The sequence below is a fragment of the Fundulus heteroclitus genome, chromosome 4 (assembly GCF_011125445.2).
Source record: "Fundulus heteroclitus isolate FHET01 chromosome 4, MU-UCD_Fhet_4.1, whole genome shotgun sequence".
Lineage (NCBI taxonomy): Eukaryota > Metazoa > Chordata > Actinopteri > Cyprinodontiformes > Fundulidae > Fundulus > Fundulus heteroclitus.
In genome coordinates, this window is record NC_046364.1 from 5,534,757 (window position 1) to 5,562,724 (window position 27,968).

A 27,968-nucleotide genomic window follows, 5' to 3' on the forward strand; every position below is an offset into this window, starting at 1 on the left:
TCCGCTTGAAATTAAGAGGTAAAACACCCATGAAATACAATGATTGGCAAATCATTGCCAGTGTGAGAAGTTATGTTTAACCAGGAGATTTGGCTGTTTGTTGGTCTGAAAGTCTTAACAATACGCCATGTTGGAAAGATATCAGCAGTAATCTTCTGTTTCTGTCCATCACTCTGGGAAGGCTTATGATGTAACTTCCAGACTATTGAAAGTTCATCGTTCTGCAGACAGAAATATTATTCACAAACGGAAGACGTTTCCGACAACTGTCAATCCTTACAACGGATTGGACGTCCAAGAAAAATCCCAGCAAAATAACCCAAGAGTTCACCTCAGAGAGGGTTCAGTTGACTTGTTAATTGTTCTGCTTAAAGATGGTAGAATGAGAAAACCACCTAACAACTACGGCTTATTTTGAATAATTGAAAATGGAAGATGAATATGGCAGCATTCCTTAGGCTTGCAGTTGCATCTGAATGAACCACAAAACTCTTGGAACAATGTGCTTTGGAGAGATGACACCAATGTATACAATGTAAATCTATAACAGGATGACTTTTACAATGGCCTAGTCAAAGTCCAGACTTCAACTGCTTGAAAATGCTGTGGTGGGACCTCATGACAGATTGTGTGTCTGTGTGTGTGAATAGCTTTTTGTCCTGTAGGTCTCTGTGTTCACCTGGGATAAACTAGTTGCCTGTCCAGGGTGTACCCTTCATTTCGCCTACTGACCACTCAGTCACTGACCCAAGAGATGGACGGATGGGACCTTAGGCAATCTAAGCAAATATGGCAAACCTCTATAAACAGAAGTTATATCAGAGACTGGAAAAAGGCATGAAAAAAATAAACAAAATTTGCTTTTAAATGTAGTTCTAGAAAGATTATGAATAAACAATTTCCTGATATTCCAGGCAGTTCCTGTTTATTTAAAGCCCAGCTGCATCTGACCGTCCTGTGAGACGAAACAACAAATCATAAAATTAACCAATTCATTTCCTCCTGATTAATCCAAAAAAGGGTGACTGTGAATGTCAATGCAGAACGTTTATTGCGTCAGAATATGAAGCTGCTTTTATCCTGAGAGGTTTAAAAAAGATGACGGTATCAAACTGTTTACCCTCCACTGTGTGTTTGTGTCTGACCACAAGGGGGCAGCAATAGCAGCATTACTCACTCCTGATCTGGTGACAGGAAATAAAAATGGGGTTATAAATTAAACACAGCGTCTACTGTCATATACTTTTATTATCTTTGATTAAAAAGTCTTTAAAATTAGCACAACAAATAAACAAGGCCACATAAACAATTAAAGCGCTTTTTTCCTTAGCACAAACCTTCCTTTCATCACAACACACACACACACACAGACGCAGTTACACAATTAAAACCAGACAGCAGACATTATGATACACTGAAATGCAAGTTGTGTCGCACCAGTAAACACAAAGTCACACAACAATACAAACTTGACTTCACAATGTTCATCTTTCAGGATGAAAACTGTGCCGAAAACACACCCATACACACATACAAATACATTTAACAATCCTTACATGGACAAAAAATATCTTTTTGGTTTTAATCAAGAGGCTGGTTGGCAGATAAAGGCAGTTCCTCACAGGAAAAAAAATAATAAAAATGACAAGTTTCAAAAAACAAAAGGGGAAATATTGGTGTTCCTTCCAGATACACTTAGATCCGACAATGATTTAACAATTGACACAAGTTGGATTTAAAAAAAACATTGTTTTAATCGGCAGGAAATAATCTGTTTGTCACTATTAAATCAGCTCTCAGCGTTTTAAAAAGTGCAAAGGAACAAAAAATTGTAAGCCACGGTCTTTCGGGTACAATGTGCCGACCGTTAGAAAGACATTAACAGAGATGAAATTACAAAACCTTTCTCAACACCGTTTTCAGAGATCAGTTATTTAAAATGAAAACCAAGGGCATCAGTTACCTTCCATTTCAATGAAAATTGTCCTTCATAACTCTGTGTTTTAATATATTCATTTATATATATGGATTCATATAATGTTACTAAGATCAAAGCACAAGGGTTTTGAATAAATAAACGTTGCAGTTGCCTTGTTTGCTCATTAATTATTTACCTGACTATTATGCTAATCCACTGTATTTATTTAGCAAAGTTTCAGCAATAATTTATATAACATTTAATATGTGATAGAATAAAAGAAGTACACTGAAGTTTTAGACTATGCTAAATGGGTTAAAATAGACCATAGACTAGAGGCAACTGGGCTGCCTGAGCTTGCTAATGCTAACACCCAAAGATAATTATTGCGATTTTAAACGTAAATGAAAATGTCCAGAGGATTATATTCCCAAAAGACATTTCAGATGTTAAGCAGCTTCTCTTCTTGTCAGATCTGTATGATTTTAAAGATTATTGGGATCAAGCTCTAATGCTGAATTTGAAAATGTGCATGTAGCATATTTAGTTAGCAACATGGAGAAAAAGAAATTACGTTGAAAATTACAACGTAAAAGAAATTGCCTGCTTCTAAATTATTTGTACCGACCACTTTTGAAAAGACCTCTTGGAAGCTGAAAACAAAAGACTCAATTTTGTTTTCATCCCCCTAATTTGTCAGCAAAAGTTTTGTAGCATGCTACATAGCGAGCATTTAGCATCACCGTGTAGCTCAATCATCATATAGCAATGTTAGCATTAAGCTAACTTAAATTAGCTTAATTATCTAAAAGAATAGTCAACATTTAACTAAATTAGCACATAGGGTAGTGGTAAATTAGCATAATTAGCATGTAACAAGCTTCAAGTTATAGCTAGATGCTGAAGCTAAAGTTTATTGTAGCAATACTCTCTTGGTGTATTACGTAAACAGGCTACAGATGTAGTTTATTTTGTTGCCCGTGAAAAATATTAACAGTATTAAATATTGATTGTTTTTTCTATTGAGTTGTTCATCTTCAAACAGCTTCTTCTGACGTGGATGGTCTAAAGCCTGTCATTTTCACATTTTAATTTTTTTTATTTTGAAATGTGCAGATTTGAGGTCCTATTTTCTTCTCTGTAGTGAATGATAAACCAATGACTTTACCTTTTCATGTCTGATTATTTAAAATCCAATTTGGATATGAATTTATCTCTATAGAATTTCTTCAAAATGTTTTAAGCATTTTTTTTTAAAGTTTGCTAAACAAAAAAGTTGTTTCATACAGGAAACAAAGGGCCATTAAGAATATGTTACTTTAAAACTATGCTCAATATTCTAAATATGAATAACCACCAACAGAAATACAAAAGTAATGTACAATGGTATTCATGTTTCACTTTGAAACACAGTGGTTTTAATTTTAGGAAAACTGATAAAGCAAACCTTGAAGATATTTTGGAGTTTAAATGACCTATCATGTTTGTTAAAAAATATGGACTGTTTTGTATTTTTAAAAGTAAAACGCAGTGACTCTATTAATAATTTCCTCTAAATCAACATTTTTTGGGTGGTTTTGGATCTAGTCTTGATAACACAAAGTACACCTTTTAATTCTAGTGTTTTATGTATCTGTACATAAGGAAAAATATTCTGTTTCCCAGGTTCTGAAATGACTCCAATCTAACTCTAAGCATAGAAAAACACACAACAGATTAACACTGATGTTACCTCTTGGACAGAAATAAAACCATAATATGGTCAACAACTGTGTCCACCTCTAAAAAAATATGGCAGCATGACTTTGGTGTGCAAAGTTGCAACTTAATGAACCACAACACTTCAGGAGCAACGTCCTTTAGATAGATATAACCAATATTGACTGAGACCTTTGTGCATGGTGCACAGCTCCATGCTTGGAGAAAACCAAAACCAGCATATCAGCACAAACGCCTCATATGAAATTCTCATCTTAGTGGTGGAAAGTAATGGTTTGGACTTGAGACCTGGGTGTCCTGCAGTCAGTGAGTCAACCGTTAAACTCCTCTCCATAACAGAAGCTTTCTGGGGTAAAATATGAGACCATCAGTACAACAGCAAAAGCTTGGCCCAAATGGGGTCAACAGCAGAACCATGATTCCAGACAAAGGTTCAAAATGGCTGCTTAATAAAATAATCCACGTCTGTCCAGTTAAAATTCAGACCTGGAAAAGATGAACATTGGTTCTGCAATCTGATGCTTCATGGAGGTGTTCGGCTTCATCTCTGTGCAATAAATAATTGTGTTGTGTATTTTTATAAACAAGGTTAGATTTTAACATTTCTGAACCGGGTAAATAAGTTGCAGCCTAAAAGACACCGACTTTAAGACTGGATATGATTCCTGAAGTTATTTCATGTCATTTGAGAATGCTTTAAGACTAGTTTTTAGGATAAACTCTTATTGGTGGCCAGTGATCATTCACATACGTGGAAAAAAGATTTTGACATAAAAATAAACAGGTTAAAGTCTGTTGTACTCAGAGAATAAACAGGTCAGTCAGCGGCCTTGAGCTGCAATCATCGAGGTAACATGCCGCCTCATCAGGTCACTACAGAGTGAACAAAAACACAAAGTAAACACCCTTTCAGTGCCCTTGGTGAGACGGAAACACACCCACGCACAAACAAACACACACACACACGGTGGGCACGGCAGGTGGTCCGCGCAGGTGGAGGTAACTCCAGGCAACAGGTAGAGGAGCAAGGGGAGCCTCTTCCTCTTCAGCTTCGAATGAGGGTCAGGAACTCGTCGCGGGTTTTTGGATCTTCTCTAAAGACTCCTAACATGGTGCTGGTAACGGTTTTACTGTTCATCTTCTGGACGCCTCGCATCACCATGCACATGTGACTGCAGAGAAGAGCAGAACATGAGAAGGGTGTTGTTTAAAAAAAAAAAATATATATATATATATATATATATATATATATATATATATATATATATATATATATATATATATATATATATATATATATATATATATATAGAAAAAAAAGTTTAATTCTGGACCAACAGCAATCAGCAGCCAAAAGGCTCTTGGTAAATCCACAGCTCAGGTGGAGAATCTGTTGACAGGGTAACTACTGGTCGGACACTCCATACATATGGCTTTATAGAAGAGTGGCAAGTCATTGTTCAATAAAAGCCACAAAACTCCTGAAACAGTTCCAGAAACAATGCAGGCCACACAGAAAACACATGGATGAAGATGATCTGCTCAGATGAGAGCAATATTAGACTTTTTTGCCCCACATTCAGAACTGCTATGTGTGCACTATCGGTTTAGATCAAAGAACATTCATCTGTAAACTTCTTCATCCCAGTTTGTGCTACTCTGTACCTGAGGCCGGCAAAACAATTCACTTTCTATACATGTAAAGCTGTTAAATAAAGAATTGTGGTGAAATGTAGTTCTAAATGTAGCTGTATTAATTCGAAAGCGTTGAACACAAATACACACATTTTAGAATTTTATTTCTAAAAAACGTCCAATATATCATTTTCCTTCCATTTCAAAATAAAGTAATACTTTGTGTTGGCCTATCACAGTGGTGGGCACAAGTGACCAAAGGTTTTGCACCCTCATATTTCACACACAAAAATATTAGCTTCGCAGCCGTTAAACCGAAGATAAATAAGGAAATGTGAGGACTCTAACGCTAGCCGCTAACCGATAACCACCAGCTGTCACTCACTCAGTCTTTGTCACACATCTTCAAACAAAAGGTGTTGCGCATACACACATGGCGCATGACGAACATGCGCAGCGCTGCATGTTTGAGGGAATAGCTGCTTCAGTTCAGGATAAAGGACGTTTAAATTCAATTTTTACATGCCAGTGGAAGTTTATGAGAATATGCTACCCCTCTGCACCCAGACTGCAGCATTTAGAAAGTCGGGAATCGACTCCTGTGTTGCCAGTTCTTGCAAGAGAAATAAGCAACCAGCTGCAAAAACAGAACTAGAAATAAGTAAAATGTTCTTAAAATGAGTGTATTTGTCCTTGATTTGAGCAGGTAAATAAGACTATTTGCCAATGGAATAAGATTTTTGCACTTAAAATAGAAACAATTCATCTCCATCATCTTATTTCAAGTGCAGGATGTCTAATTATCTTATTTTAGGGGTCAAAATACTCATTCCATTGGCAGATAATCCATTTTACCTACTCAAATTAAGGATAAATACACTAACTTGAAGAACATTTTACTTATTTTTAGATCCAATTTTTGCAGTGACCTCTATCTTGTAAACAGAATAGATGAACAAGCCCAAAGTTACTGATAATAAGAAAACGTGGCAACACTGCTGGAAGCTCGGAACAAAGTGCTGAGCATTTCTGCAGGTCACTTTTTCCCTCTATCATCATTTTTAAAGAAATGTGAAATACATCTTGTTTAGGGGTACTTATTGTGGTAACATCAGTGAAACATGGTTTGCTATTTCACACATGCTGGTTAAATGTCGCTCAAGGATTGCCGTAAACAAACACCAAAAACTTGGTAATACTACTAATTAAAGGGATCAGAGTCACACAGTGGCACACTGTTTACAGAAAACATGTTTTTGAGCAATGAATACTGTTTTGGCTGCTGACTCTTCTGAATATAACCACAGCTGGGCAAGGGTATCATTGAAAGTTGCCTTAATGAGTGACGGGGGCGCAAAAGTTAGAGAGGTCATCCTGTAATTGACAGGTTACCGGTTCGATTCCCTGCTCTGACAGTCTCAGTTGTTGTGTCCTTGGGCAAGACATTTTACCCCCATTGCCTGCTGCTTGGGGTCTGAGGGTCCGGTGGCGCCGTTGTATGGCAGCCTCTCTTCTGTCAGTCTGCTCCAGAGCAGCTGTGGCTACTAACGTAGCTCACCACCGTCAGGGTGTGAATGAGTGAATGACTGATTGTAGTGTTAAGGGCTTTGGGGTTGTCGGACTTAATTAAGCGCTATACAAGTGCAAGTTATTTACCATTTTAAGCAACAGTTGAACCTCATTGTCCAGCCATACCAGAACTTTATACTGTGCTGAGCTTTAAAGAACATAGCACCCCTAGTGGTGTGGCATAGAAATTACACTGTTTTCAAGTTTCTACTGTCACTACCCGATCCGTACCGGTAGCACGATCCGTACCATCAGCTCATTTGCTCAAGCGCGAACAGGATAACTTACGGGTCACCAAAAAAATAATGTAATTACGGTACTGAAAATACTTATTTCTATACTTAAATCATTAAATAATGCTAAACTATATCGTAAATAAAATATTGAAGACTTTTCTGAAAGAAATTGATACGTTTTACATTCTCTCCATTGTATTGCTTGACATCATCATTGGATATGCTCCAGCATCCTTCAGTCCAGGAAGTTATCATTGCATAACGTTTATCTGTATTGTCTGAATGCACTCTGTTAGTTTTATTGTTTGTTCAAACAGAACTGGAAAAAAACATTTCATCCTTAATTATATGGTGAATTTCTTTATACAAATAATCTTGTTCTAAACATTTATATTATTAGAAAGTTAAAATTATCGATTGAGATTTTAGCGCCCTCTGGTGTACACATCATAAACTAGAGAAGACCTCGTTGTTGTTTTTTTTTTACAAAAATGAACAGGGAATAGAACAAAGAACACACACAAAGCGAAGGCATACATTATTAAAATACATTTATTAAGAACAAACTACATACATATGCAAATCAAATAAATTATTTAAAAAATTCAAACTTCAAAAAAATTTAAAATCAAATACGTTTCTGTACTTCTATATGTTTTTATAGCTGGAGGTTTATGTACTTTAAGAAATGGTTTATATATTTTTATTTCCCTAACCACAACTGGGAAACATTTTTGCTATTAAAAAAAACAAAAAACAATGTATTTTTTTTTTATGTATTGCTGTTTAATTTTTAGAATATGCAGTATTGCCGCAAATACAAAGATAGACAAAAAAAAAATACAAAAGAATAAAAAAGTTAGAAAAACTAAATATTTCCTACGGGAAGTTATTCTGTTTGCGCTTGTGCAAATGAGCTGATGGTACGGATCGTGCTACCGGTACGGATCGGTTAGTGACATCTACCACTGCCGTGTAAATGGAGGTTGTAATTAGAACGTTGTCATGTAAACATGTTAATAGAACACAAGTCTCGTTTTTTCACTGGATCGTTGTCATGTCAACAGGGCTGCAATCACTCACACATTCACACCCTGGCGGTGGTGAGCTACATTGTAGCTTCCCTGGGGCCGAATAACAGAAGCACCACAAGGCATGACCACCGACAGCAGGAAAAGCCGGTGAAGCGTCTTGCCCAAGGACACAAACGTCAGAGCGGGGATTCAAACTCCTAGCTCACCCCAGTGGCACAGGACAAAAGTTTCGGCACCCGCAGGGAGATACATACGTTGCTTCAACAACAACGCCGACCCCGGTGGGCTGCAGGGCCTCGGTAATGGCCACAGCAATCTGTTTGGTCAACCTCTCCTGAACTGCGGAAGCAAAAGTCAAACAAAAAAAAATGTAAACAGTGAGAACAAACAACAGATGAAGGACGACAGATTTGAACTTTGGTAAAGACATTAAAACTCCTGTTGAAGGATAAACTATCCTTACCAAACTAAGTCTAAAAGTAGCAGTACAGTATCATCAGTCTAAACCAGGGGACCCGAAATAATTAAATAAATCGTTTAAGATCCATTTTGGCTCCAAATTATCATAAAAACAACATTGTCTCCTGATTGAGGGTTTCTAAGAGATCCTTCATTAAATCACTTGAAGTATATAAAGATTTATTATATAGTGTAATATAATATCACAAGCTGCTTCACAACAGACCGTGTTCTCCAACCGGTACCTGAAGTACTCATGTGTTTACTCTTATTTTTGAGTTCAAGGGTTCTCAAAGAAAATCTGAGATAAATTTTGAGATGTAATTCAAATCAGAGCTAAACATTTTAAATAATTAGTACCTTGTAGTCGGCGGCTGTAGATTTCAACAATCCTAAAAGGAAAAGAGAAAGAAGCCTTATTAAGTCATGTGATTAATATAAATGTAACCCACATATCAGTGAAGACGGGGGAAGAAAGAAGGAGAAATTATCTCCATTTGTTCATGTTCTGAATGTAAATATCAGCTCATAAATTTACTATCACTCTTTTAATTTAAAGAATTTGGTAATAATGAAAATCAAGAACAAACGTACATAACAGCACATTTGTAACATCTAAATAAAGCATTTAATAAATCCAAAAAATATCAAAGAATATTACAAACATGTTAAATAGGTGGAAAAAAATCCCATTTATATTTAGAGGTTTAGGAGAGTTGGCCTCATGATCATCCAGGATGAACAAATACATTTTTTAACCATTTGTTTGATTGTTGAATGGTTTCTGGCTTAGAATATGCATTTTTTAACGTACTTTACCAGACCAGAGCAGTTGAAATCTTAGCCCAAATAAATCAATTTTTCACTGTAAAAAAAAATCTGTTTTATTCATTTTTATCTGATCTTTTAATGCTATCTCTGGTGGTCATACAGTATTCTACAACTGCTAGGACACTGCAGAGCTGGAAGCAGAACTGACTGTCCTCACCGGCGAAGAGGCAGCAGCAACACATTTCTATTGTTTTAAATGTTAATCTTCTAGAGTAGGGTCATTCCTCAGTAACACGATAAATCCATCGCCGCTTTGGCGTCACCACACATCCTGGAGAAAATCGACCCCATCCTCCCTTTCAACCTGCTGCTCTTCTGCATGAGCGGAGGAACTTTGGGCAAACCTTGACCTCACAGATCTCCAGGTAAATGCCACGAGTCCAAACAAGGAGAGCGATGACAGCGAGAGCCCAGTGGAAACCCAAAGGACGAAGCATCAAAACGTGATGTTTTCTGGAGAAAATGGGGCAGCTGGAATCCAAGCATGACACCAAGACTGTAAGGCTTTACTGTGAGCTTTTATTTGTACTGCTTAGATCCAGTAGAGCTTTCCGAGTTACCTAAAATATTAGCTTCATGTAACACAAAGTTATCACAGTGTGACAGAAAATAAGATCTTTTCGGCACATGGGCCAAAATTGTCAAGTCAAAGGAACTTGAGGGCCAAACAACACTTTTTTTTACTTGCTCTACAAAATATGATCATTTTAAATAAATAACTCAGATTTTTGTAGGAAATTAATGTGCAAATCATTGTAGATCCAAAATTTAAAGGGTTTTGCTCATTTATTATATTCATCCAGTTTGTAGATTATTTAGAATAATTTTATTTGTCTGTAACAATAATAAACTGAACTGTTTTTGGTCTAGCAATATAAGAGCAATATTTGGGTCAGATGTTCTGTGAAAACACTTGGTGTAATATAACTGAATTCAAAGCAGATTTAATGCACCAAAGTCTGTATTTGAGTAGTTAAATGTCATTGGATAGATGTTACAATGAAATTAAAGAGAAAGTCAAAAGTGTGTTTATGAAAAGATGAATACTTTGTGTTGTACTTAACATTTTCAATTGTAGAATTTTAACTTTTCCGTAATAATTTTAATTTTGCCCTAATTAAACACTAAAATCTTCCATCTGCATCAGTCAGAATCAGAATCAGTACAGGGGCCATAAATGGCCCCCGGGCCGCAGTTTGGACATGCCTGTCATACATGATAATCAAATAAATTATGATATTTTAGGGTCTGGTCTGCATCTTTATCTCCTTTGAACTTAGACGAAGTTCAGTTACTGGAGCTCGGCTTTCTAAGGCCTGACACTTATTCCTTTGTCTTCTAGTTGCAGAGTTTCCTCCTGTTTTTTCTAGAACACACCGCACATTATGCTGTTATGGTCGTTTAAAAAAGCAAAAAAAACAAAAAAAACATTGAAAGACTATTAGAAAGACAGCAAAACTACTAACTGAGACCAATTTATAAGTTCTCTGTTCGTTAATAAACATTAAAGACATCTAGCTATTAAAGTTGACTTTAAATTCATGGGAAATATTCCTTCAGTGAAAAAAAATGCAACCTTCAAAAAGAAAAAACAAACGTGAAGGAGCAAAAACTGGTGGATTGGGTCTTCCAAAGTCGTTAAAAAAAGATTTAAACTGTCAATAATCTCAACAGTTTTGCACTTAGTTGTGGTAACATAATGTGCGTATGTGTGAAGTAGCATGATAGTGAGGAGTGTTAGCACAATAAGCCTGAAGGTATTGGGGTCAGTGGGATCTGATGTTTTAATAAGCAGCTTAAACCGGCACACAGAGGCAGATACTCCATGATGTCAGATGAAGTTTACTCACCTGGCCAGCTTACTCAGGCCCAGAACCCTCTTGTTGGGGAGGTAACCGATGTGAACCTGCAAGGCCGGAAACATTTTCAGTAAATAGTCAAATATTCTTAAAGGTAGCTGCTGTGGCATATCCAAAAATAACAAGAAGGTGAAAGGTAGTAAAACCTTCTCAATTAACTTTGAGCCATGATTTATACAATCAAGAAAGAGGTAACAGAATGTTCCTGGTATCTTTTATTTTCTCACAGTCAAATACCTGGATATAGCAGTAATCTTATTACGAGAAGATGTGACTAATAATAATAATATAACCCTGACCAGGTAAGATGGGACTAACATTAAAGACTTTAAATGTGATGTTCAGAAAAGTTTTGGTCAAGTTTACAAAACCTAACCAGGCTTTTTTTTTTTAGACAAGAGTATAGAAAAATGGCCGTGACGCTTTAGATATTTGTGCAATAAGAAGATTGAACACACTCCAGCTACTCTGGATATTATTACTTTGTTTTTGACTAAATAATATCGACACTGACTGTAGCTTTTATCTGGCAACAAACTACCAAGATCCCACGCCCCACCTCACATGTTGCTGAAAGCTGCCAGAATGCTGGGTAGCATGGAGGAAGGAGCAATACTCCATCAAACCTGGAAAACTAAATCTGTTTTATAGTTTATTTTTTTCTCCGTTGACCTTATGCTGCTGCTTCACCTGGTTTTTAAAGTTAATGCTTTTGTGTCTAAATCCTTCCAGTTCAAGATTAAAACTGCATAGCTAAAATAAGAGTAAAACAAAGACTAGGTTAAATGTAGAAAAGCAAAACTTTAGGCTTCTCCCATTCATTGCTCTGATTATCTTACGGATGTTAATGGTGCATAGCCACGTTATTTTACTTATTTATTTATTTATACGTCAGTAGCTCACTCTGGTTGTATACAAAGGTTTTATGAAAGTTTATCATGTTTTATATTATTTTGGTGTTTTATGCTTTGTTTTTGGTAAATTTGTTAGTAAATAAAGCCTTTTTTGGTTATTTACGACATTAACGGAAGTACAATACTGTGCATGCGCAGCAGGGGTTAAAACAAGGAAGCGGCTAACGGCTATTAGCATCTCCCAGCCAAACAATGAAGAAAGGTCCTAGATCCAGGGAAAGAAAGAAAGAACAAAAAAAAAAAAATGATTCCTAGAGGGAAAATCCTGGAATGTCTCTGGGAATCCCGTCTGAACGTTGGTGTTCACTGAAGCGGACGCTAAACCTGCCGAGGCTCAGATGTGACGCAGAGTTGACTGACGTGTGTAAATGTTCTGATATGAGGCTCTTAAAGCTGCTGTAGATCGTTTTATTTAATTAATAACGGTTGGTCTTCATCACGCCGAGCTGCAGCTTTACTGTGAGGCATAGCGGAGGGTCAGGCTCAGTCCAGTATTATTTAATTTTGATTTATTAATTAAACAAACCGGCATTATGATAGTTCTGCTGTACATAACATTATTTTATCATGATCAGACATTTTTGGTCTTTTTTTCAATTAGCATATTATGTGGTTATACATTTAAGAAAAAAAGGAGGGACTGATGTCTGTGTGTATCCAAGTAACAATGCTGGTCAGAACTGGAGCAAAAATTAGTCGGATGCCTGAATTTTAGGGTTTTTTTGGATGTGAAATTTGGTAAAATCTCAATGATGTCAATGAAAATTAATTTTTATTTTTGTGGCACTAGCGGGCTTTATTTGACAGGAGACTGAAAAGGAGCAAATATCCATGGCGCCACCAGCAGACCACAGAGACTGAATATTTGTAGAAAAGTGAGACTTTTAGCTGCTGCCATTCACTACGTGAATTTTAAACAATGACTGAGCAGCTTATTAGAATGAAATATTCTGGTTACAGACGTTTAGAGGGAATAATAGTCAGAACTGGAGTAGAAATTACGCTTATCCAGATTCATTCATAATTTCAAAATTTTATTTTCAGCTCAAGCAGTCTCTCACCACTGTGGTAAACTACAGGCAGACTGGACTTACAGCAGATTTATAACCCTCAGAAGGGTTTCTGTCTGTTTAATCTCCAAGCAGGCTGATGTTGAGTAAAATAACGTCACTTTTCACCGACTTTTGACTGTGAAAACTAAGAGGTAAAAAGGTTTAAAGATAAGGAAACACACCATTTAGTAGTCTGAATTGTAGCAATGTGTGTTATTTGGTATCAACTGGACAGGAACTGTTTCGATGCCGACCAGAGATGCAGACGTGGAACAGCGGAAAGGAAGAGGAGATCCACTGCTGCGGATGGCCGCAGGCTCTGATTCTCTTACACACAAACATTCAAGCTAGCTTCACTTAAATGTCAGACTCAATTTGTTGACTGGAGAGGAGAAAGGGCAGCAGTGAAAAGCGTGCAAAGATCTCTCTTTTCCACTTCTTTCTTCCTCCTCCTCTCTGCTGCAGCGGCCTGATATACAGACATCAAACAGGCTGCGGCTTTACTCAATTTATTTATATTTACAAGTACGTGCCGGGAGAGACGATGAGGCTGATTTTAAGATTCTTCTGACTTCTTTAGATCAGAACCGGTCTCCATTCGGTTCGTTGATTGTTGCAATACACCTGTTGCTATAAATACTATTCATATTATACACAGTATCTATGTATATAAATGTTTTTATAGGTTTGCTGCTACATCCCTGACGAATATCACAGTAATTTTCTACTTTTAATTATTTTTATTTTGCACATACTTATGTTTCCCTTTTTTCTTGTAATTGTTTTAGAAGTACCTGCATGCTTGTAAATTGCACAATGTACCAGAAGTAGGATCAAGTCATTATTACCTCCCAGGTAAACAAGTATTTATCAAGTCCCAAGTCATGTTCAAGTCCTAGGATTTAAATTAAACCGGTCAAAACGAGCTAGCCCTTTAATGCTATACACAAAATACCTAAGAAAGTCACAAAGCATCCAGACAAATGTTTTCTATAAATGTTTACCTTGTTTATTGAAGGCTTTTAGTCCAGCATTGGACCCAACTGTTTCAATTATTGACTTTAATGACAGCGTTGAGTAATTTCAATTAAACCCACTCAAGTCACTGCCCACTTTCAAAACTCGCCTCAAACCCCACTATTATTCTTTGGCTTTTACCTCTAGCCAGACTTAGTTTTCATTTTAAATTGGCTTTATTGTTTCTTTTAACCATTATATATTTATTTTATTTAATGGATGAGTTTTAGCTAGTAGCAATGTACAGCACTTTGTTTCAGCTGTTGGCTGTTTTAAAAGCGCTTTATAAATAAAAAGTATGGTAAGTCTTTTCCAATATAACCAAGCCAAGTCAAAATCAACACCTACTGTGTTCATTTTGCAGCTGTAATCCTAATTCTGAACAAATAGCATTTTATAAACAATAATATATGCTGCTTTAAATGTCTCTGGACACAATGATACTTGGTAATTTCACTCACAATCTTACACCAGAACAATTTTATCATGGCCCGTGCCTACGTTCCCCATTTTCTTCTTTCTTTTTTTTTTGCACAATTTTATCTCAAAGTGTTCTCAGCACAGGGGATAAACGTGTCTTTCCAAACAACAACCCTGCAATAAACACCCCAGACAGCTAAAACAGCTTAATAACACCTGGCAATCTGCACTCCATCTGATCAACAACATCCAGAGGAGACACGCAGCCGGCCGCTGCCGATGATGACGGGCCAGAGGATGAGGAGGTTTGGAGACGTGCTACGTGTCCGTGTGATCCACAGCTATCATCAGCGCCCATTTACACCACGCATGCCGTTTTATTCTGACGTGCAGCTGCAGGTGCAGATGGAGGGATGGAAACGGAGAACGAGGAGGAGGCAGAGGAGGCCGCTGCGTCAGGCTTTAGTGGAGAGTAATGACGTGAACGCAGCACACAGGAGGCTGAAGATAAACAGATCTCGGCTAATCTGATTGTTTCTTGTGTTCTCTGCTGCTCAGACCCGCGGCCTCCACACAAAGAGAAGGAGTTGGTTTAAGATAAACATCTGCTGAGATGTTTCTGTGCTCTGTGGCAAAGATCTTCTGTTTCTATATATAAAAAACAAACTTCTGAATTAATTCACGAACGCACCGTGTAAACGTTTCCACCTCCCAACACGCTGGAGTGATTTAGCCCGACTAACGGATGAATACTTACAGAAAGGACGGTCTACACTTTAAAACTAACAGGGTGGTGGAGAATTTGAACAATGTGTACCATACCAACGCCTTTAAGCATTTGTTTAGTGTTAAAAATATATGTTTTTGCATTATTTTGATAAAATTTGAATATTTTGAACACACTCTGAAATCCTACAAAACCCGTATCATGAAGCTCACCTCTGTGCTTTAATGTTTCTATTATTTTCTACTGTTGCTCTTTCAGGGTTCCTACAGCATAAGGCAAGTTAAATTCAAGAGTTTTTAAGGCTTTTTAATGCCACTTGAAATAAAAAGTTAAGACCAACTTCACGATAAACAAGATAAACCTGGTTGCGACATAAACATAAACCATTACTTTCTGGCCCAGTAGACATGTTTAAAATTTTGAAAAACATTCCACATAGGAAGAAAGCTAAAAACACACAAATTACAGATATATATTTAACAACTACTGAACTGAATTCACAAACTAAAATAAACTATAAATCAGTTTTAAAAACCACAACATAAGCAGTGCCAACTCTTTTTCGCAACTATCGTCCGGCCGCAACAGTTTTTATTGGTTCCGCTATCGTGACGGAACCGATAATAGTTACATTGAGCTGTTTGGTAAATTTAAAAAAAATTATAATTGTGTCAATTATTTTACTGTTTGGTAAGGATTACAAAAATAAAATCCTATTTATGACCTGGTTACAATTTTAAGACCTAAGAAAGACTGATTTAAGACATTTTAATGCCAATTAAGGCCTTAGTTTTATATTACAGAATTCAATGCCTTTTAAGACTTTTTAAGGATCCGCAGGAACCCTGTCTTTGCAGTATCTTACCTAATAGATACATTTTTACTTTTACGTGAGTAACCTTCTACACTGCTAACTTGTGTTTAAAATACATTTTTTATCAAAGTAACTGTACTTTTACTTCAGTACATTATTTTGGTACCTCTGCTATCTTCCACCCACAGTCCAAAAATAATAAAATTAAGTTATTTAGTCGCTCTAATTTGCCTTTAGGTCTGAGTGTGTGTGCATGGTTGTTTGAAAGCATTTATTAACAACAGGGGATGCTTCACTTTCCAAACATAAAACAATTTGTGTGAGACGATGACACTAATATCAGATTAATTATATTATAAAGCTTTTTACACATCTTTACCAGCCACTCCTTTAAGCGTGGGAGAAAAGATGGCTTAATTATAAAGGACTGAGATAAAGAATAGTCAAAAGAAGATGAGAGAAACGATCCGGGTCAAGAGAAAATATCAGAACTCCAACAACCATAACTTTTAGGAAACCTTCTGTCTCTGTTTGCGTTCTGTATGGTCTGTATGGAGTGTCAGCTGCTTGTTCACCCTGCCAAAGATGGGAACCAGGTGGTGTTCACACATGGAGAACATGTCTATGTCTTTGACGATCACCATCTCGTCGTGGTCTTCGTCGAAGATCGCGTCGTTCAGCACATCTAGGGAGAAATAAAAACGAGGGAGAATCGGTTAACGTTCAATCAGCATGTTCTGATTCATTCTGTTTTGGTTTCTTATACCACAGTTTGACTTATTTTTTTGTAATATTTGTGAAGAACAGTCTAATATTCTTGGAAAGTTGCCGTTTATCGTGGACCTCGGTGGTTCTCTCTGAAACCATTGTCTAATTATAGCTCCGTTTCCACCCTCCTGATGCTGGTTTATTGCATTTTTTTGGTTGCCGGGCCTCAATAAACAGTTTTATCTGTATATGACGACACAGGCGGCTCTCACTATCACCGCAGCACTTTTTAATTTCCTGGCTGGATATCTGTTCCAGGCAGAGGGAACTACAAAAGGTGAAGTCAGACAAACCCTGACTTGTTTTACTTTCCACCACCTTTTTCTGTCTGCATAAACAGGAGAGCAGGTAAACAGTGCTTTAAATTTGTTTTAGTAGCTTGGTTTTACCTTTTCCACCAACACATTTTCATTCCTAAACCTTATTTATCACCTGAAAACCACACAGTTCTGGCACATTTGCTGTGGCAGGATGTAACTGACTCCAATTACAATTAAACGAACTCATGATGTTACAAGATCATACAATAACCTGCTCTCTTGTTTTTATTGTGTGTGTGTGTGTGTGTGTGCAATTTTCAAGGCAAGGCAAGGCAAATTTATTTATATAGCACAATTCAGTACAGAGACAATGCAAAGTGCTTTACATGATTAAGATATAGGAACATAAAATAGAATAAAAGCAAGTAGGGATAGAATGTAGAAACAAAAAAGAACATTAAAACAGTTTAACTACAACAGTCAAAGGCAATTTTAAACAATGCATTCAATGTATTTAAAGATTAAATTTCACATGTTAGAACCAGAAAGCTGTTCAAGACTTTAATGTAAGCTGGTTCATTCAAATGGTTTTACAGGAAAATAAAGGAACAACAGCAAAAAGGTACATGAAAATACATAAACAAATATCAAAACTAATAATGTAAAACAAACAAATAGCTAAGACTATAAAAATGTAACTAATATAGTAATCTTTGACCTTGGGACACTGAGGTAAAAATATTTCTGACTGTGGCCATATGGTGATAGAAAAGTATCAAATTACAAGGAAAATCGAATATGGACGATGGTTGGACAGATACATCGCTGTAGTGTAGTCAAACCATCATGAGAAAAAGGCGGACTAGTTATGTGTAAAAAAGTGAGACTCTCATGTTTTTTCCCCAATCCTGGTCAGAACTGAGCAGAGCAGAAATGCAAACAATGTCTACATGCATGTTACCAGCGTTTTGCTGTTTCGAATAACAGTTTTCATCACAAGTGGTCAAGCCGGATTTACCACGGAGGCACATTTAAATCTTTGGGTTGGTATGCCCATTTGTTACACAATCACAATCCCAAGGCGTTCACAGGCCAGCCGGGAGACATAGTCCCTCCAGCGTGTCCTGGGTCTCCCTCTGGGTCTCCTCCCGGTGGGACGTGCGAAAACGATCTCGTTCTTTCGTTCACGACCCAAAGCTCGTGACCATAGATGAGGGTAGGAACGTAGATCGACCGGTAAATCGAGAGCTTCGCCTTTTGGCTCTGCTCCCTCTTCACCACAACGGATCGGTACAGTGCCCGCTTCACAGCAGATGCCACACCAATCCGCCTGTCGATCTCCCGCTCCATCTTCCCCTCATTCGTGAACTATAACAATGTTGATTGTGTTTTCATGAAACTGTTTTATGGTTGTTTTATTGAATCTGTTCTCACCTTTTTCTTTCTCTGCCAGTTTGGTTTGCTGAATCTTGCAGAGCATCGTTAAAGAACACAGAAAAAATCATTGGAGCGCAACTGAATGACATTATGGACTTATTCAAGTCCAGATCAGTGACCAAAGCCATGTTGGCAGACCCCACACACCCCCTGTACAAAAAGTTTAAGCCCCTCCCTTCAGGTAGGGGCTTTCCTCTGTGGGTTACAGACAAAGCCATGGTACTCGAGTAGCCTTGTAGTTTTTTCTTCCTTTTTTTTTCCTTCCTCTTTTTTTTCCCTTTTTTTTTTTCTTTTTCCCCACTTTTTTTCGTTTTTCCCCCTTTTTTTCCTTTCTTTTTCCTTTTTTTCCCTTTTTTTCTCTTTTTTCCTCTTTTTTTTCTTTTTCTTTTTTCCCCCTTTCCCCCCCCCCTTTTTTTAAGGGAAAAAAAGGGGGGAAAAAAGGGGGGAAAAAAGAAAAAAAAAGGAGAAAAAAAGGGGAAAAAAATCCAGGTCTAATTGCTGCACTCTATCTTTAGTTTTAACTTCAACTTCAGCTTTTATCATTAATCTTTTCTTAACTCCAGCCATTTATCTTTAGCAAATGTGTGTTTTAGACTGATCTCCTTTAACTTTTATCAGTCGCTTCTTACCTTTTGTCTTGTCTATTGTCTGTATTGTTTGTGTGATTGCGTGATGGCTGCTATTATTGCTACTATTACTTGCTGCAAGCAAATTGCTCTTTTGGGATCTAATAAGATAAAGTTTAAAGTCTAGTAAATGCAGTTGTGTCAGGAGGTAAAATGATGGACTAGAGTACCTGATTGAGTTCTAGATTATTGCAGTGAATTTAATTTTTGTTAATCATCCAGGTCAAGGTAGTTGAAAAAACTGAATCAGAAGCAACCGGGCTACTTTTTGAAGATGTTTCAACCTTTTCCAGAGGTTTTCTTCAGTGGGTCACAGCCAGGTATTCGGAGTAGCCTGGTAGCTTCAGGACTGAAAAAAAGACCCCTGGAAGAGGTTGAAACATCTTTCAAAAAGTAGCCCAGTTGCTTCTGATTCAGTTCTTTCAACTACCTTGACCTGGATGATGAAGAACATACTAGGGCTGGGCGATAAATCGATTTAATCGATTAATTTAAGATTTCATTTTTGGAAAATCTGGATTTTATTTTGCCAATACACTCATTGGGTTTCCATGAAGAGAACAACATGTGATGCTGGATATATGTTTAGGCAAATATATTGTCAAAATATTGTTAAGTGGAAACTTTTTTTTTTACCATAATACGAGGTACTTCATTTACTTATTTACTTTTTTTTTAACTTAGTTTGAAGTTCAAGTGCAGTGAAGCCTGTTCTTAGCTCAATGTGTAATACCACTAGCAGCAAATGTTTTGTTATATTTTCATTGTTTATAATGGCACGGCTGCCATCTTGTTTTACAAGCATGTTTCACAGCTTGTTTTTAGTTGCACTTTGAATTCAGGTCAACTCCCTGATGAAATGGTTGACATAAAAAGCAAGGTTTTAAAATAATTTCTTTAATTTCTTTTTATGAAACAAAAAGGAGGGGGAAAAAAAATCGATTAATCGGATTTGGTATGATAAAATCGGAGATTTATTTTTTAATCCATATCGCCCAGCCCTAGAACATACACAAGCTCAGAACGCATGGCATATAAACGCCACCCTCAACCACACGCCACTTAAAGAACCCACTCCACACTCCCCAAGGCAACCAGCCGTCATGGCTTCGTCTTTAAGCAGTTAGTGGAAGCTGGATCTGGTCCAGATTCACGCCCTCTGGGGGAAACAGCATTAGGTCAATGATGTTTAGATAAATGGATTTCAAGTGGGCGTCAGTCGGGCTGGGTGACAGAAAGAAAAGGTTGTTACCAGGTAATGGGTGCGTTACTCATGATCAGTCGTCGTGTCCACACACAAACAGACACGAGCGCCGTCTGAATGGAGCAGCAGCACCGTCTCCCATTCATTCCTGTCCAAGCGGTGCCACGCGTTGGGGGTTTTGACGCGCTTCCATTCATGACTCAGATTTTTATCAATGGCGTAATCCGATCAGAGAAGTGTCTGGTTGGTTCTAAACTCGTTTCGCAGAAGGGCAACGAGTCCAAACGTGCAGTCGGGATGGAACCGGACGGCAATGTGTTTAGGTGCTGACGTCACGGACTCAGTGCCGATTGTTTAAAGTCGCCCTCTGATCCCGTCCCGTCTGCTGCTTAAGTCAGGAGCACTGAGCTATATTATACACTGGAGTGCTGATTTTGCCGAAAAACTGAAGTCACTGGCCGCCATCTTGCTACTCCCTACTCTCACAGAATCCCACAGGATTTGGTTGCAACAACAAGCAGTTTTCTGGCTGTGTGAAAACGTTTCACAGGTAATTCTACAGTCAGTGGATGTACTAACACTATTAACTAATAGGAAATTAGGTGCTGAAATATTTTACATGTTATTCATATTATATATATATATATATATATATATATATATATATATATATATATATATATATATATATATATATATATATATATATGTGTTTTTGTATATTGTTATTTATATATGTATAAATGTTAAACATATATATTTAAATGAATAAAATGCAAAATAGTTCAGCACATGACTTTCTCAGTACTTGATATTTTTAGAACATAACATAAAAGTATATGGCATTTGACATTTTAAAAGTCTTAAGCCCCCCCCTGAACATGAGAAAATCCTCGTTATTTGATGCTGTAGCGCACATATTCCCTAGTTACTGGGGGGAAATAGGGAGTACCAATATGGCGGCTGGTGGCTTCAAACAGACGGTGATTAGCACTCCAGTGTATTATATAGCTCAGTGGTCAGGAGCCACTCAAATATCAGGAGCTTTCTCCACGTGCAAACCGTAAAAAAAAAGTGTAACATTTCAGAGGGCACACCTTTAAAATGTAAATAAATAAATAACTGGAGGAGTCAGAGGTCCAATGGCAGCAACCTAACATCTGCCTGTCCCCTGAACTGGCCCTGTCTGTTGCTTTAACTCGTTAAGCCCCCAAAAATTATCTTTACATGTTTATTTCACCTGCAGCATTGCTGTGCGTGTCTCCTATAAGACGGTAGGGGACCAATAAAGATGGTGATGATTATTCCACAGCTGATCGTTTGATACAAAAACCTCTAGGGGACTTACTTATAAGAATAGTTAATCTTTAATTAAAAAAACAAACCTTTCAGCTCAGCTCACACGGAACAGAAATCAATTAGTTCAGGTTCATAGTTTAATGTTAAACAGCCTTTATACTCTCTTTGCTTGTCTTAAAAAATCTTTGCTCAATTAAACTTTATCTTAAAAAAGGCCTAATTTCAAGTGAAGCTCCTCACATTTGCATATATTTCTTATTTTCATCCAAAAGCAAGTTTTTTTCACTGAGATTACGATGAAAGCTAATAAAACCTGTAGTTTTTTTTTATAAATATGTCAGCTAACAAAGTCTCAACTTTAAAATCAAAACGTAAAAGTGTTGTTTTATGTTTTGATTTTTCTCTGCGTTCTCATTTCGATGATCTCCTTGTTACGTCTTCCCTTATTTAGCTTCCTTCTGTGTTCATTGCTGTCGGCATGGCGTCGCCTTATCAGTTCTTTGTTGCTTCAGATTATTTACTTTGTGAACATCCCTCTGCCTTTCAGATTAAATACGGTAAAATATAGTTTTGGTTTCAAGAGTCTTTATATTACTACAGAAGTCTACAATGAAAACACATTATTCAGAAAAATAACCTGGGCTTAGGAAGCATAAAGCTAAGGAACAGTAACAGGAAACATTTGTTCAATATAACAAACAATCTAATATATAATGGTTCAAAACAATATTTTTCTGCTTTTTGTGTTAAAGGGGAAATCAGAGAGGCTCCATTATACATTGACAAGATAATTGTTTCATTATTTTTATTTTTGCAGCATATACCGGGATATGCTTTTACTGTAATCCAGGCTATTTGGGATTTTAGCAGAAATGACTATTAAATCCCACCGACATCAATTAATTTATGCGACAGACCAACACACAAATCATAATTATACATTCTGAAACGTTCTGGCAAATAAAAATCAGAAGACTGTGAGGTGTGTGTATGTAATTAGGGCTGGGCGATAAATCGATTTAATCGATTAATTCGAATTTACAATTCTTTAAGATTTCATTTTTGGAAAATCTGGATTTTATTTTGCCAATACACTCATTGGGTTTCCATGAAGAGAACAGCATGAGATGCTGGATATATGTTTAGGCAAATATATTGTCAAAATATTAAGTAGAAACTTTTACCATAATACGAGGTACTTCAAAACTAAGTTAAAAAAAAAGGTAAATAAGTAAATGAAGTTCACAAGTGCAGTGAAGCCTGTTCTTAGCTCAATGTGTAATACAACTAGCAGCAAATGTTTTGTTATATTTTCATTGTTTATAATGGCACGGCTGCCATCTTGTTTTACAAGCATGTTTCACAGCTTGTTTTTAGTTGCACTTTGAATTCAGGTCAACTCCCTGACGAAATGGTTGACATAAATGCAAGGTTTTAAAATAATTTCTTTAATTTATTTTTATGAAACAAAAAGGAGGAAAAAAAAAAAATCGATTAATCGGATTTGGTATGATAAAATCGGAGATTTATTTTTTAATCCATATCGCCCAGCCCTATATGTAATCTGACACCCTTAAGTAAAATCCAGAGCAACTCGATGAATATTTCACATCTTGCGTTCGCTTCTATTTAACCTGCAACGCATTTATTTTTTAGATTTCTGCAGAAATGGCTCTCCAGGTAAATCACAAACTCGGTTTAATCTCTGCACAGGTTTTGGAACCTGGGACCTCAAACACGGGAACACGCCAACAAAACCACGTGACGCTTTAATGGGAAAAAAAAAACAATGCAGCAGCTCTCCACAAACATCTCCAGCCTTCGGTGGGCATCTGTTTTTGCTTGTTCTTTACTTCCCAGTGAGTCAAAGGGGAGGCTCCTGCAGCAGCCTATCAGCAGAGAGGAGGTGCACCACCTCCTCCTTAATGAGGCCAGACATGTAATCATCACCTGCAGCATCTCCTGACCCGACCAGACAGCAGCTGGAAGCGCAGGTCAACAGGTCTTCAGGTAAGAATGGAGATAAAAGCAACAATCAGCTGCTTCCCTTTGCAGCACTTTTATTTATTTTTTTACCCCACAGCATTCCTTGCTTTATAGCTTCTAAACTCACACAACACCCCCCAGGACAGCAAACTACGTCCAGATGGAGCTGAGGAGGGGGCAGATCCCCGACTCCAGCCACTCCGACTCGCCGTGGAGGATGGAGGGATGGAGAGGTCCTCCCATGTGGACCCGACAACCCCGGCCTGAGATGCAGTTTCTGCCACAATGCCAACAACGGGGGCATTTTACACCGTCTTTCTGTTTTTCACCAATCCAGCACTGCAAATTAACAAACATCTGTTTTAAAGATTAAATTTGGTACCAGTCTGGACCTTTCTGTTTGTCAACATTCATGTAATTTGGTCACGGTTGTATGCAAAACCTAAAATCTGATGTTTTTCTTAAACTTTACGGTTCAGTAGGTTTTATCTAACTGAAAAGCATGAAAATACATAAAAAATACATACTTTTTTTTTTTTTAAAAAGAACATTGTCCAAGTATCAAGTTATTATGCAGCAGGTTGGATTTAGGTTTAAAGTACATCTAATCTACTTAAGGATTTAGACTTTTGCTGCCATTTCGCAACACTTTGCAGGTTATTCAACTGCATTACCCATAATTGTCATAATTAGCATTAAAACAATCTCTTCTAAGGTGCTTGTGTGTACTTTAACTTAACTAAAAACTCTGATTATGCCCCAGGGTGCAGCAGAAAAGGGAGAAATCCTACGTTTTTATATCAAAAGTAGCATTAATAAGATAAGATAAGATAAGATAAGATAGTCTTTATTGATCTCACAATGGAGAAATTCACTCGTCACATCGGCTCATACAAGAAGGTGCAGAGTAGGGAAGGTGTATTGTATTTAATATTGTCTTCCAGCTCTGTTTGCTTTGTGTTACGCAGTCGAGAGGCTTTTCCTCTAAATCAAACAACTGTTTTATTGATTGGGAGGAAAGTCTCTCACACACAAACTGAAGCGTTTTTTTTTTTTTTTTTAAAAAGCAACTTCATTAAATCTGATTCAGTTCCTTTTAACTGAATAACAGGCAGATTTACAATTAATCTTAATTTTATCAACACGTTTCCCCCGACTGGAAGCAATCTTAACGTTTCGGAGCATTTACTATAAGGAAGGGTTTGACTGATTCAAAGCCAATTAAAAAAAATTTCCACTGATTATCTAGAATTGGATAAATACGTTTTTAAAAGTAAGTAAAAACAGAGCAATATTTATTTTTCAAAGCCAATACTGCAATTGTGTGGATACGCCTCGGCTTTGCCATAAATTATCTCATGGATCATCGATCCATGAGATAATTTAATTTATTCAAACGGACAGACTGAAGGCGAACTAGCTTGACGAAGCCTTGGAGACTGGCAGGTTTTTCTTCTTCTGTGGTGTAACTTATATGCGTCTGTTTTTGGATATTTGCATTTTAAATTGTATTTTCACTCTACCGAGTACTACTGTTTTCCAGTTTTGCATTGCTTGTTGTCATTTCAGCTTTTAACTTTTTGTTCGCTGTCATTTTTCTCTTCATAGAAGGTACACCTGGTCTGGCGTTCTGTTAACTGTGACATCATCAGGGGAGGCAGATCATCCACTATTACCATCTAATATAGAAAGTACTCCTGGGTCGATGTGAGCTTCTGTGCTTTCTGTGTCTCTGCTCTGTCTTCTCTAAGCCCCATTGGGTGGAGGCAGATGAGCGTTCACACTGAGCCTGGTTCTGGTTCTGCTGGAGGTTCTCCTCCCTGTTAAAGGGGAGTTTTCCTCTCCACTGTCGCTTCATGCATGCTCAGTATGAGGGATTGCTGCAAAGCCATCAACAATGCAGACGACTGTCCACTGTGGCTCTACGCTCTTTCAGGAGGAGTGAATGCTGCTTGGAGAGACTTGATGCAATCAACCCTTATATAGGAAATTTTTGACCAATCTGTATAATATGATTGATTTTGACTTTGTAAAGTGCTTTGAGATGACATGTTTCATGAATTGGTGCTATATAAATAAAATTGAATTGAAAAGTCAGATGTGGACCACTGATAATTATGGGGCGGCACACAGAAGGTCTCATTTAGGTATACAAAGGATCAATGACTGGATTGAAAAATCAGTGAATATATTTATGCATTTTTTGCAACTTTTTAAAACTGGCTCTCTGTCTTAATAACGCATACAGGACTTTGTCCCGCATGGGGCCCCGTGGTGATAATCTTGAGTGGGCACACAGTAGGCATTGCAAAACAAAAATTGGTATAAAGTAGATTTATGATTTTTGCACCTAAGCTCGTCGTATCCCGTCTTGAATTAATATTTATAAAAAGATAAAGGACAGGACCGAAGGGGCTCCTGGGTCTAGGGGCGCATCTGCCTGCAGGTGAGTCGGTCAGAGCTGCACACCTGTTGCCTGCAGGACCAATCCCGGGCTCCTCTGAGCAGCTTTGTGGATTTAAAACAAACTCACCGATGATCTTCTCCTGGTAGCCCTTAGTGAAGAACTGCATGGCGGTGGCGGCCCTCCAGGGGGTCTTCAGGAGCCCCTGCCGCTGCGGGTCCTCCCCCAGCCCCCGCAGGATGGTGGTGTAGGCTGCGGCCAGGGACGGCAGGCTCATCTCGTTGTCCTCCAGGCTCCTGGTGCGCTCCTCCTTCCAGCTCTCCATCACCGAGCCGGTGGCCCGGTGCGACCCGGGCTCCGCCGCCTGCGAGGCGCCTGCCGGCCGCTTCACCATCCCGTCAAAGTGTCCGTTGAGGACGGAGCCGCCGTCCGCGGAGTCCTTCCTGTCTCCGGAGCTGTACTTTGTCTTCTTGGAGTGCTCCATCGCCGTTTCCTCAACTCCGCCTGTTGAACCGCGGCTCTCGGGTGGAAGTTTAATACCTGCAGAACCGGTCCGGACCAGTTTCTCGGTTCCGCAGACGTTGGTATCGGTTGAGAAAGTGGGGCGCACTCTCAGCCTTAACACCGGCTTTATAAGAGCAGGATAATCCAGGGAGCGCTCCTATTGGCCGAGAGCACGGAGAGGGGGCGGAGCCAACTTCCGTTTTGACTCGCATTCAGAAATTGTTTTAAGAGCCTGCGACGTGATGAGTACGTCACAGGGAGTTTTAAATAGCAACTTTCTTTGCATTTCTTCTTAATAATAGCTTTATTTTTATTTTTTTTATAAATCAGTGTTCTTCTTGTCCCCTGTTCTGCTGCTGATGCAGTTTTTTATAAGGGTCGCCACCCAGGGTGGTATGAGTCTGGGGGCGTCACACAGTGGCGCCTCTAGAAATGTCTAATGGGGGGGCAGATGGGGCCCACTTAAACTCTTGGGGTGGCACACTGAAACTAAAAGCCATAATTTGAGGATTTTATTCTACTGTTGTAGTAAAGCTGCCTGTAGAAAAATATCTTAAAGACATAAGTAAGCGCCTACTAATATCTTTTGGTTTATCGTTTGATTTTTAACGTTACTAACAATCTAATGTGCATAGACCAATAACATTACAGTTAACGTTTTGAGTTAAACAACAATTCCTTTTTATTGTGTAATTATATTAGGTATAAGGTGCACATTTATTCATTTGTTGAAAAACAAAACAGCGGGAAAGTGGATACAAATAAAAGCGCGATAAAAGGTCAGGAAGAGCGGCTGCCTTGCTGGCTGTGCATGATGAGATGAATGCTAAATTGATGCTACTACAATTTACACTGGCCACAGTGGGGTGGCCAGGACACCCATTGGCGTCACAAGCGTTCAAACGAAAAAGAAAATGTTAACTTGTCAGTTACATTAAGAAAATGTGTTTTTAGTTGCTGCTTTGCTTCTTCGGGTGAAGGGACTGGGTGCCACAATGTAAGCGCCGTAAGAGCTCCTCTCTAGGTCACAATCTAAAACTAACCTGGGCTGGAATATTCAGCGCTGAACATAAACTCTTTAAAACACAGTGTTAAGATGAGTGAAGTCTTTATTATATGTGTGAAAACACAAAACTTTACATTTTAATCATTCTGAAACATTTATTTGCATCCATCAATACGTTGGGTTACTATTCGGACACATAACAGACTCATATTTTGGTCTACAAACTGGGCCACAGTTAATTCAGTTTACAACAATCCAACCAAATCCCAG

The 27,968-nt window shown here is 37.9% G+C and overlaps 1 protein-coding gene and 1 long non-coding RNA gene across 2 annotated transcripts; one reads left to right on the forward strand and one right to left on the reverse strand.

The window, feature by feature from the left end:
- Positions 1 to 1,230: 1,230 nt before the first annotated feature.
- On the reverse strand, positions 1,231 to 26,827 carry gch1 (GTP cyclohydrolase 1). The gene is made up of 6 exons (XM_036135938.1): positions 26,318 to 26,827; positions 16,780 to 16,889; positions 11,252 to 11,307; positions 8,931 to 8,962; positions 8,366 to 8,450; positions 1,231 to 4,809 (listed from the first exon to the last, which is right to left on the reverse strand). The coding sequence occupies exons 1-6, from the start codon at positions 26,670 to 26,672 to the stop codon at positions 4,683 to 4,685; spliced, it is 765 nt and encodes a 254-aa protein (XP_035991831.1). The 5' UTR covers positions 26,673 to 26,827; the 3' UTR covers positions 1,231 to 4,682.
- On the forward strand, positions 20,447 to 23,580 carry LOC118562880. Its single transcript, XR_004930855.1, has 2 exons — positions 20,447 to 20,550; positions 23,512 to 23,580. It is a non-coding gene; the product is annotated as an uncharacterized LOC118562880 (long non-coding RNA).
- Positions 26,828 to 27,968: the final 1,141 nt, after the last annotated feature.